We start from the raw sequence: 12,126 nt of genomic DNA, 5'->3' as shown, positions 1-12,126 counted from the left end.
TGTTATACAGTTTCTTCATCTAACTGCCATATTGCTTCTCCATTTCAAAAAGGTTAAATGTAAAAAAGATTTCCTTATTGCAATATTTTATGTTTCTAACTATTGTTATTTGACATTATTATTGTTGATATGGTTCTTGGATTGTCTTTAATATTGTATTTGTGTATTGAAAACACATGCAAATGCTGTAAAGCTAACTTGATTTAATTTAATTTAATCAACAAAAAGACTAAAATGTAAATCAATGTACGGTTTATGGGTGGTAATGAAATGTCAAACTGGTTTTTAGCCACACCCAAATATGTAGCGTACGCATTTCATTCATGGGATTAACGTATAAATATTTTGGTATTCACCATAGTTACTGTTGCCGTTCAGGAAATATATATATATCTGGATTTCCATTGGTTCAACACCAGTATGACGGCATCTGTAGGAAATGTAGTTCAGAAAATGTCAAACCCGGAACACTGAGCACTTGACCCTGACTCTGGCGTACTCAAACTCCCAGAATGCATCTCGGAGCAACTGTGTGCGCAGTTGTCTGAAGCTCCGGAGAGACGCCAGCTACTAGCCGAGGGACATTGAATGACTTTGTCCCCGTGTGTGTGTCAGGGTGAAGACAGCAGACTGTGCGGTCAGCAGCGGAGCTCATGGAGCCTCTAATACCTGTCATCAACAAACTGCAGGATGTGTTCAACACGGTGGGCGCAGACATTATTCAACTGCCGCAGATAGTTGTTGTGGGAACTCAGGTGAGTAACGTCACTCCGCTCAGAGGTTAGCATCCACGTTAGCCTGCGTCACTTGCTGCCCAGGCTCCTTTCATCTTCACAGCGCTGTTTTTGTTTCACTTTGACACAGGGGCCGTAGATATTAGCACTCAGGGCTGACTTAACTTACACTTGACATGTTTATGCCCATCAAATTGTCCTGGTTAGCTAGCTCCAAAGTTAGCATTAGCTACATGTGAGCACACAGATTGTCACAGATCTCAGACATGTAGTAGAGATCACGCTCTGAGAAATAAAATGAAAGTCTGATTTATTTATTAATATAGAACTGGGAAGCTACTGGGGATTTCATTATCAATTCATCTGGTGATCAGTTAGTCTGTCAAACGTGATGATATTGTCAAGACATTTTGTTGACCAGAATGTGATCTTTTCAAGTGTGTTATTTGACCAAAAGCTCAGACAGGAGCCCCTACAATCAACTAATTAAAGATTTAGTTTATAACCATGTATTTTATTCTATTTTGTGTTGTGTATCTGGTCCCCTGAATAATAAACACATCCCTCTCCTCATATTATTAGCATGACCAAGCATCTGTCTGTAACCTTGGTTTGGTTTATTTTAGAGATCATATCCATTCATGCACACAATCAAATAACTTACACTAAGATGACAGTTTATTAAGTACCTCCAACTAGAGCTGCAACAAATAATCTATACGTTTATTGATTACTGGCTATTTTGACAGTTTAACAACTATAGTTTTTTTCTGACTCAAACATTTCAAACAGTTCAAGCTTTTCTAAGTTGCTGCTTTTTGTTGTCATTATCATTAAACTTTGGACTGTTGGCCATGAACAAGTTAGTGTTTAAATTAATCAGCAGATGCATCAATAATTAAACAAATTGTTAGTTGCCAACCTACATCTAAATAAAACAAATGAACAGCCCTGCTGTAAATCTTACCATGAAGCTTAAAATGATCAGGTTCTGTTGATGCTGTTTTATTAAATTATATTTAATGTACTCGTAGTTCTATGATTGCAGTGAGTAGATGATTACAAACAGCTCTCAGCAAACCACTAATGATTATAAACTTGAATCAACGCCTCTCTTGTCTAATACAGTTTTACTCTGACCACCTTACTACCCTAATTGGTTTAAAGTAGGGGGTTTTGTCGAACATGTTTACTTTTACTGGTCGACTAATTGGATGTGACTGTCTCAGACCGTTTGGCAGGAGTCTGATGATTTTACTCTGAGACAGAACAACTTTTCAAATCCTTCATTTGTTATGTTTGATCTTGCCAGGACTCCACAAAGGTCCAGATCTGCAATGACCTTTAGTTTAGAACTGTAACTGTCTGATATTATATCATCAGATTTTTTTTGGAGCTTACATTTTGAGCCCTCCTTCCCTAACGAGGAATTTTTGGTCCAGTTCATTAAAGCGGACTCTGCCAGCCAAGCAAGTTATTTCAGTTCACCAGATCTCATTAGAGGTTACTGTTCATGATGATCAAGAAATGGCCGCCTAGTGGCACCAAGTGGTTGTGTGGATAGATACTGTACAGGAAAGTTGAAGCAACCATTAGGTTTGTTTTGACAGGTATGTGACATTCAGCACATAAGCCAACTTCTTATACTATCCAAAAGTAGTACCACCTAACAGGGAGCTAAATGTGGACTCCAGACTCGTGCAGCTCCTGGAAGTCTTTGTGCAGTATCTCAAGTGTCATTCTGAGCGCAGATTTCTCTCCTCAGTGTTCAGTCTCTTCTTTGTTTATGCTAATGATGTTGTTGTCTTTATCGTCCACAGAGCAGTGGAAAGAGTTCTGTTTTAGAGAGCCTGGTTGGTAGGGACATCCTTCCTCGTGGCACTGGCATCGTCACACGCCGGCCCCTCATCCTACAGCTGGTGCACATTGATCCAGAGGACCGCAGGAAAACCAGCGAAGAAAATGGTATCATCACTGTGACCTCTTCTTCTTCTGCCTCTTTGGTGTTGTTTGGTTTTCATGGAATTAAGTGTTAATTGATGAATAGTCAGTATGCATAGAGAGGGATTTTTATTTCAGCACTTATCAGAACATGTGGCATTTAACTGATTAAAGTGTAAATCCACAATAAATCAAATCAAATGAATGCATGTGGATGTAACAGTTTTGATATGAATCAGACAAGTAGCTTTGTAAATTTAGCAGATGCTGAGTTCTTAAGATTTATATTGAAGCTAAATCTTTGAGCACACACTACCACAGTGCAGAAATCCTCGGTTATAAGTAAAAGTCTTGTTTATAGTCAAGTAAATCAGTACCAAATTCAAGTATTTGCTTAAAAAAATGCTTAACTTACCAAAAATAAAACTACTCATTATGCAGAATATCCCAATTTTACAATATATATTGGATCATAATAACTATATATTATATCTCCACATAAGACATTAATTTATTATAATTATTGATGCATTATTGTGTAAGCATCACTTTCATGTTGCAGTAAGTAAAGATGATTTAGTCGTAGCTACTTTATTAACTGCCTGATTGCTTAAACTATGATAATAACCTATTTGTTGGATATATATTGTATTAATTATCTAAATCTGCAGAGTAACTACTCACTAGAGCTTTCATATAATTGTAATTTAGTATTAAAATACAGTGATTACCTCTTTAATATTGTGCATTAGAAGTATAATGCAGCAAAACATAGAGGTACTTAAGTAAAGTGCAAATATCTTGATAATAGTAGAGTACTTGATTAAATGTAATTAGTTACTTACCACCACTGCTTTCACATTTGCATAATCATAAACCACTGTTTGTAATTGTGTTATGAAAGGAAAGGCTCTTTAATTCATAGTGAGAACTGATATCTTCTACTTCTGACTGAAATGAACCAGGAAGTAAAATTGGCCATGAATTTCTGCATGAATTTAAAGTCTTTTTGAGGAGCGGTGATAGTGTCACTGTGTCTCTGCACTGCCACAGAGAGCCATGCAGGAGCTGCAGATAGCCAGGCTAACCCTTTTGTCTCCTGTCATCTCTCTTTAACCACAGAGTCCAAGAAAAATGGACGCCTTTACAGAGGTCTCCCTTTCTTGTTCTATTTCCTATTGTGTTTTGTATCTTACATAAGAACACCCCCCCTCCTTCTCTTTTGCCCATTCTTCCCCATCCTGGCTTGTATTTGTGAAGCTCTTCCATAGCTGCCAAACCAAGTGGCTTCACTTTATGCAGCTAATGCCCTCACATGCATTTAGACTCACTTAAAATTAGACACAAGACATTTTTGTTGAAAATACTTTGTGCTGAGTTTTTTTCTTCACAAAGAGCACATGTAATTTCCTCAAACACCAGCTTTATCTACGTTGACTAATAGACTCCACCCTGGGTTTGATGTTTTTCCTTGTTTGTTGCAATGCTAATTATTGCAGCTGAAGAAATTACTTTGTTTTTGAAATGCTGTTACAGTCACTGCTTCCTAAAATGCACATCCTTTGCTGCTTTTGGCTATAATTTGCTTCCATTACTGTTGTGTGAAAACAACAGTTGTTTTTCTAAACTCTTCAGCTGTGGATCTTTGGCAGAAGAGTTTTTCTGTCCCTTCCTTGTCAACAGAGAAATCCCTCCCATGAGACATTTAACAGATTTATAGTAAAAATAGTAATTGATGTAAAGGCTCCATCTGTCATCTTTAACTGAAAAATCTGTCCTCGTCCTCTGCAGCCATCGATGGAGAGGAATGGGGAAAATTCTTACACACCAAAAACAAGGTAAGGGCAACAAATAGTGAATGAAGTATTTCATGCATATACTGACTATAGCAACATCTAAATATTGAATAACCTGGATCTGATCACAAAATACCCTAATTCTGTATCCTCTATTGATTTGCTGTTGAGAGCTACAGTGATTTTGCAATTATGTTTCCAACAGCAAAAACTAATGTTACATATAATCTGTAACTCTGCACGCCTTCTCACAGTTAAAATATTCATATGACTGTAGGGTAAACAAAGAAACCATTATGATGTGCTGATGGCCTCATGACATTCAACAGGGCACCTCAGTAAATGTTTCTTTGTTTATTTTGTTATTCTATGTGTTATATATATGTTATTAGGATAGTATAAACTACTGCTTACATTGATGTTGCCGACATGTCAGAGTCCCTGCTTTTCACAGTTTAATTGTTATTTCAGATCTACACCGATTTCGAGGAGATCAGGAGTGAAATTGAAGCAGAAACTGATAGAATTTCTGGGAATAACAAAGTAAGATAATCAAACATATTATGAGGGATTATATCCAAGGAGAAAATGGATGATATCAATTGTCAGCTTTGAACTGAGATTTTGGTTTCGAGCAATATCAGTCCGTAAACGGATTTTTTCTGTCCCCAGGGTGTTAGTGATGAATCGATTCACCTGAAAATCTTCTCACCACATGTAGTGAACCTCACATTAGTGGATCTTCCTGGTATTACAAAGGTGAGATATTCTATATCTCTTTTGCTTCCCAATGTCCAAACCTGTTTAAATTATGAACTATACATGATGCTGCACATTAAGTCATGCAGTATATCTGCAGATTTGGAAAAGTCTTCGGTTTTCTCAAAAATGCTTTAGAAGCTATTAAATAGTCTTGAATAACATTTATAATGGTCTCGAATATTTTTCTTACCTGCCACAGTATCACTACTTATAATTTTTAGAACCAGGCTTATTGTGTTGTTATTATAATTGTTAGCCACAGTATCTGGGAAGCTTGATTAATTGTGTATTATTGTTATTTACAGTTTTTAAGCACTGATAAATGTTACAAAAATATCTAGAAACACCTGAAATTAATAAACCATTGTATGACTGGTTGGCCCTAGTTTTGCATTATGCGCTACCCAATATAAAGTCAGTGTGTTTTGTTTTAAACAGTTGCCTGTGGGAGACCAGCCCAAAGACATCGAGTTCCAGATAAAAGAACTGATAATCAAGTATATTTCAAACCCCAACTCCATCATCCTGGCCGTGACTGCTGCCAACACAGACATGGCGACGTCAGAGGCCCTTAAAGTGGCCCGCGATGTTGACCCTGATGGTATGTGCCTTGCTTTTTTCTCTTTTCATTTTACTCTATTTTATTTCCTTTAGTCATGTACAGCTTTTCTGCCTCATCACAGCAGTGTTTTTGTAGCCAGGTGTGTCTGTGTGTGTGGTCAGGTAGGAGGACGCTAGCTGTGGTGACCAAGCTGGATCTGATGGATGCTGGTACAGATGCTATGGACATATTGATGGGCAGAGTCATTCCTGTCAAACTGGGCATTATTGGTGTAGTCAACAGGTAACATGTCACGTTCACCCCCTTATATCAGTCTGAATTCAGGCACCTGTGACTAAAAGGCCAAAAAGGTTCTTCACAGAAATACTGACACCTTTTTACTGACACCTTTTTAATGATTAATTTTGTTGTATGTTTTAGGAGTCAGTTAGATATCAATCAAAGGAAGTGTGTGGCAGATGCGATCCGTGATGAATACGCCTTCCTACAAAAGAAGTACCCCTCCCTCACAAACAGAAACGGAACTAAATATCTGGCCCGAACGTTGAACAGGTAAGTTGGTATTTATGTATTAATTTGACCTTTATAATGAAATTCCTTTTATGGTAAATCAACAAATATTGATCTCAATAATCTAACAAAAATAAAGAAAAATTTGTGACCTTTTTTTTAATGTTCCAGGTTACTGATGCACCACATCAGAGACTGTCTTCCTGAGCTGAAGACGAGGATCAACGTGCTGTCAGCCCAGTACCAGTCTTTACTCAACAGCTACGGTGAACCCGTTGATGACAAGAACTCCATGTTGCTGCAGCTCATCACCAAGTTTGCTGCAGAGTACTGTCACACCATAGAGGGCACGGCCAAGTACATTGAGACAACTGAACTGTGAGTACTGAACTGCAGATACCTAGCACTACTAGGAATTGCTCACTCCTGACAAATTCTGCTTGTATGTTTATCGCATTTTACTCTTTATTTCAGATGTGGTGGAGCAAGAATCTGTTACATATTTCATGAGACGTTTGGTCGCACGTTGGAGTCAGTAGACCCTCTGGGCGGGCTGTCCACCATTGACGTACTCACAGCAATCAGAAATGCAACGGTGGGTTTTTGCCTCCTCTCCAGCTCAGAATTTGTATTTTAAATGGCACATTTTTTCAGGCTGAAGGTTTCATTGTGCTTGTACAGGGCCCCAGGCCTGCTTTGTTCGTGCCTGAGGTTTCGTTTGAGCTGCTGGTGAAGCGGCAGGTCAAGCGTCTAGAGGAGCCCAGTCTTCGCTGCGTGGAGCTGGTTCACGAGGAGATGCAGAGGATCATCCAACACTGCAGCAACTACAGCACACAGGTGAGCTCACATATACACACACAGATAGCACTGAAAACTAAGGCTACATCCTTACTAATACATTTTAGTTTAAAAACAGCCGGTATCAGTTATAATATCTCTCCATACTAACACCTGAAAACATATATCACGTGACCATTTACGTACACTGGGCATGTTCACGCTGATGTAAACAGGAAGCAGATTGTCTACTCTGCTGTTGGTTGCTTAGTTATAGGAAATATTACGAGCAAGGAACATCAATGGTGAAAAGACTAGATGACGAGGTGGAACTGTTACTGACATTAAGTGTTCAAGTTTTGCATTCACCACTTGTAGTCTCGTCATGACTGAACAGAAACAACCCACGGTCTCCATTTTTGCCCGTCCACACCCCAGAGTTTTCAAAATAAAGCTTGCGGCGTTTCCAAAGTTCCCAGTTTTAGTCACTTGAAAACTCCAGAGCAGTGTGGACAGCAGGTGTAAACATAGAAACACTGAGGTGTTTGAAAACTAAAGCATAGTAGTGTGGATGTAGCCTAAAGCACAGTCGTACGGTGTAAATACACAAAACTGCAGCCTCTCATTAAAACTCTGGTGATTGTTTCTTCTTTGCAGGAGTTGCTGAGGTTTCCAAAGCTCCATGATGCCATTGTAGAAGTGGTCACCGCATTACTAAGAAAGAGACTCCCTGTCACCAATGAAATGGTCAGGACCTGCTAACCATAAACACCACTGAGCAATTTTAAAAATTCATTCACACCCTATATCTGTTTTTTTAATCAATGTTCTAAATGTCTTTTCAGGTTCATAACCTTGTTGCCATCGAGCTGGCCTATATCAACACTAAACACCCCGACTTCGCTGACGCCTGTGGCCTCATGAACAATAACATAGAAGTAAGAATTGAGCATCTACAGATTACATTTATATACATGCAGTGCATTTAATAAATTAATTGTTTTATGTTTCTCAAATAAAATGTCAGGTTGATCATTTTAACTGTGAATTATCTTTCTCTGCATTGATCCTATTGATCATTTCAATAGCAGCACAGAACAAAAGAGTCAAAAGATTTAAAAAATAACAACTAATGGAACTGAAACATGTCAAACCCATGTTTTATTATCACCATTCTTTATTGATTTTCTTTCTGGGTATTTTTGTAGGAGCAGAGACGCAACAGAATGAGAGACCTGCCCTCTGCTGTCCCCAGAGACAAGGTACAGTCCGTCTCTGTGAGAGTCACTGTTTTCTTGTAAAAGGCTTTAAAAGATTTTCTGCACATATGCATCGAGTCCAGTCTCCAACTTAAGAAACCAAGTTTTCGTCTCATTATGTTAAGTTCCCTCTACTTGTAGCTCCTGTCAGTTCTCTGTCTACTCTTTTCTGATGTCTTTCTTTAGTCCCTTAAAGGCCCAGGTGGGCAGTCCCCCTCCCCCACTGAGCTCTTCTCTGAAGGCCAGGTCGCCAAGGTGTGTCCCGTTCACTCACTGCCTGCCCACATTTATCGTCTGCCCACCTCCAGGCCCTTAATGATGTTATTGATTCAGACATTTCTTATGAGAGTCCTTTAACATTTAACCAAACCCCTGTTACAGGAATATTTGGTCTTTAATGTCCCGGCAATACAGTGAGGTCTGAGGGGCAAGTTCTACCTTGACTGATCTAACCTCCGATTTTCACTCTGCATGTAGTGTTTCATTTAAATATAAAGAATTAGTTTTCTCAATTGTCTTAATCTTCTGCCATGGTCGATGTAACCAAAAATTGTAAATTATGATTGAAGACAATGGTTAAAAAAAACTGTTTAAAATAAAATGATTTTATTTTATTATTTACCAAACTTACTTTAAATAAGAATATAATAAGAAGGCTTATGGCATGAAACAAGTGTTTTTTGAAAATTAACATACATTTTCTCATATCTTTGCACAGTTTTCTAAACTTGTTGATGTAACTTCTTTAACTGACTTCCTTCTCACATATATATATATATATATATATATATATATATATATATATATATATATATATATATATATATATATATATATATATATTTCCAGTCCTTTTTAAGTCCCTGAGCAGGAGTCATCCTCACCCAGCGTCTCTCTCCTCTCTGTAGGCGGTGGCCGGTGGCTCTCAGAGTGGTCAGAATGTCAGCGAGCAGACAGACAGCGGGATGGGGAACTGGAGGGGCATGTTGAAGAAGGGAGAGGAGTTTGCAGCTGGTGACAGACCAGCAGCCCTTTATCCACTTCCTGCAATGCAACAGAAAGGCTATGCTGTCAACCTCCTAGATGTGGTGGGTCACACACACACACACACTCATAATAGCAGAAAGTTTCAAAACACTTCTTAACAGAATAATGGAATAAGTGGAATCATGTGCACTTTATATCATAGTTTTGAAAACATATTCTAACTTGGTGTATACAGTTTTATTCATAAAAAAAATGTATATTTAAAAAAATGAAGACTTCATTGCTCTACTGTTGTTTATGTATAAATTTCCCTGATCACATTCCATTTAGGGCACTAATAAGTGGATAATTTTCATTTTCAGCCTGTTCCAGTGTCCAGGAAGTTGTCTGCTCGAGAGCAGAGGGACTGTGAGGTTATCGAGAGACTCATCAAGTCATATTTTCTCATTGTACGGAAGAACATCCAGGACAGGTATACATTTAACTGTCCCTGCTCGTTTATTTTTTTGTCCACCCTGAGGTTTTTGAAATTTAGACATGATCTGTCCCTTCTCATGTGTTCCACTGTCTCCTCCTCTGCTGTTGTCGTTTGGCCTCAGTGTACCGAAGGCCGTGATGCACTTCCTGGTGAACCACGTGAAAGATTCCCTGCAGAGTGAACTGGTGGGTCAGTTATACAAGGCGGCTCTGCTGGACGACCTGCTGACGGAGTCCGAGGACATGGCACAGAGACGCAACGAGGCTGCCGACATGCTCAAGGTAACACATTTGTCAAGGGTCGTGGGGAAAGCTACGAGAATATCCACAATCAGTCACTTTCACACACAAAAAAAAGCACTTGTCCCTATTGTTTACCCAGGAAGTTTGCCTCTGGAATACAAATAACAGAGTTGTTTAATTGACACACTTTCCTCCTTTTTTCCATGGCTGTGTGCAGGCGTTGCAGAAAGCCAGCCAGGTCATAGCAGAGATCAGAGAGACCCACATGTGGTGAGGACGGCCTCTCTTCATCAGCTCCCTCGCTTCATCTCACACAGACCCTCATCCCTCACGGACCACCCGACCCTCCAGAACCCCTAGAATCTCCCATCACTTGAGGCTGCAGAAACGAACAACCTGAAAATGCACTGATGTGGATATGTGTGTATCTAAACATAGTTTTAATGTATAGTAAGGACTTGAAATTTAAAGAACGGCAGCACTTATCACCATCACTTGCTCCTCTCCTAGAGTTTTATATTTTTCTTATGTAATTAAAACGATGAATATACAGAGAAGGTTATGCATCACCACTATGTGGAGCCTCGCCGAGGAATGACTGCTCTGAACGTAGATTTGAATTAAAGCTAGAAATGACAACACGTGCTGTAGACGCTATTTATCATGTTACTTCTTTCATTAAAAATGTGACCACTGCTACTTTTTTCCGAAGAAATTAACTTCATTGAAATATTCTCACATTTACCATTTAGCAACAAATACCATTTTTCTACATTCATGTTTCCTGGTAATAACGGTATTATTTGTATGCAGCCATGGAACAGTCCAGTTTAGAACCACATTTGGACACTTATGTAGATGTGATTATTTTTGTCATTTAAAAAAAGCAATTGGTGAATAATTACTAAACTGATTATCAGAATAATGAACTAGTTTTTCTGTTGATTTCTCAAACATTTCCATGAAGTGTTACTCGTTGCTTTTACGATTTGATTGATGTGAAATTAATCTACAACTGTTTTGATTAATTTTTTCAAGTATCTGAACCATAGACTGTATATATAGATCTGAACACAGGTAATTTGTAAAACATTACAAACTTACATTATATTAACTCTTTTATTCTGTCAACTCCAATTTAAGGAGCAGGACATATTTTATACAAATGCATCACAAGACCTAATGACTTCAAAGTATGAGAGCGTCCTTACCTGTGACCCCGACGTAAGGAGCTCAGAGACGAGCGACAAACTTCAGCTCCTTGAGTTTCACCAGCAGGTTGAGCATCAAGGATACATAGTCCCACCCTTCACACTCGTGATTGTAGCACCCTATGGCCACCCAGTCTATTAGACAGATGGACACACACACACACTGCAGGTACATTCATGACCTGGTAAAATGTCATAAACTCAAGCTTTGGAAAAAAAACGTGGAGCAACATTTTCTCCCTGATATGAAAAAACAAGGCAACAGAACTCTAACAACCACTTTTTTTCTTTATTGCTGAAGCAAGCACAAACAATAACTTCAAACATTCAAACCAACAATACTGCATGAGACCCACAATACATTTTGGCAGATTTCAACTCGTGTGCACTGATAGAAACACCAGGCTACAATTTTAAAGTTCCTTTTAGCAAATATTCAAACTTGAAAGCATAATGCAGTTGTCATGCAAAGACAGTGGCATGTAATCTGATTATGGATAAGCATGGGGTCTGACTGGTTAGAAACTGCATTTGGTTTAGTTTTATTCCTTAATAATTAATAATTCTAATAAATAATCAAAGGAAACATTTATAAAGAATCTAGTGTAGATTAAATACTTAATGATTAAGACTAATATATTATACTTTAAATTACAGAAACATAAAGAAACTAGTTTAGTTTAAATACTTAATAATTAATACTACTAATAAATTAAAGACTTAATCACAGGAAACATTTATAAAGAAACTAGTTTAGTTTAAATACTTAATAATTAATACTACTAATAAATTAAAGACTTTTAATCACAGGAAACATTTATAAAGAAACTAGTTTAGTTTGAAAAGAGTTTCCAGAACTTTCCACAG

The 12,126-nt window shown here is 38.1% G+C and overlaps 1 protein-coding gene across 8 annotated transcripts; it reads left to right on the top strand.

Moving 5' to 3' along the window:
* Positions 1-491: 491 nt before the first annotated feature.
* Positions 492-10,747, top strand: dnm1l (dynamin 1-like). 8 transcript variants are annotated; one of them, XM_034588607.1, is made up of 20 exons: positions 530-755; positions 2,555-2,699; positions 3,798-3,827; positions 4,467-4,513; positions 4,943-5,014; positions 5,144-5,230; positions 5,672-5,834; positions 5,957-6,077; positions 6,216-6,347; positions 6,477-6,683; positions 6,780-6,900; positions 6,987-7,142; positions 7,740-7,829; positions 7,928-8,020; positions 8,291-8,344; positions 8,528-8,596; positions 9,250-9,429; positions 9,691-9,800; positions 9,928-10,087; positions 10,266-10,747. In XM_034588607.1, the coding sequence occupies exons 1-20, from the start codon at positions 654-656 to the stop codon at positions 10,320-10,322; spliced, it is 2,196 nt and encodes a 731-aa protein (XP_034444498.1). In that variant the 5' UTR covers positions 530-653; the 3' UTR covers positions 10,323-10,747. The 8 variants fall into 8 exon arrangements, with proteins under 8 accessions (XP_034444500.1, XP_034444504.1, XP_034444505.1 ...); XM_034588606.1 differs by having other exon boundaries at positions 8,291-8,359; XM_034588609.1 differs by lacking the exon at positions 3,798-3,827 and having other exon boundaries at positions 492-755.
* The last annotated feature ends 1,379 nt before the right edge of the window (positions 10,748-12,126 follow it).

The sequence above is a fragment of the Hippoglossus hippoglossus genome, chromosome 6 (assembly GCF_009819705.1).
Source record: "Hippoglossus hippoglossus isolate fHipHip1 chromosome 6, fHipHip1.pri, whole genome shotgun sequence".
Lineage (NCBI taxonomy): Eukaryota > Metazoa > Chordata > Actinopteri > Pleuronectiformes > Pleuronectidae > Hippoglossus > Hippoglossus hippoglossus.
Note: the sequence above shows the minus strand (reverse complement) of the source record. Positions and strands in the feature narration are given on the sequence as shown.

Excerpts from the sequence above, each read along its gene's own strand:
- dnm1l (XM_034588606.1), top strand. The coding sequence starts at position 654 with ATGGAGCCTCTAATACCTGTCATCAACAAACTGCAGGATGTGTTCAAC. Across the intron at positions 6,684-6,779 it reads TACATTGAGACAACTGAACT|ATGTGGTGGAGCAAGAATCT; the intron begins GTGAGTACTGAA and ends TCTTTATTTCAG. Across the intron at positions 6,901-6,986 it reads CAGCAATCAGAAATGCAACG|GGCCCCAGGCCTGCTTTGTT; the intron begins GTGGGTTTTTGC and ends GTGCTTGTACAG.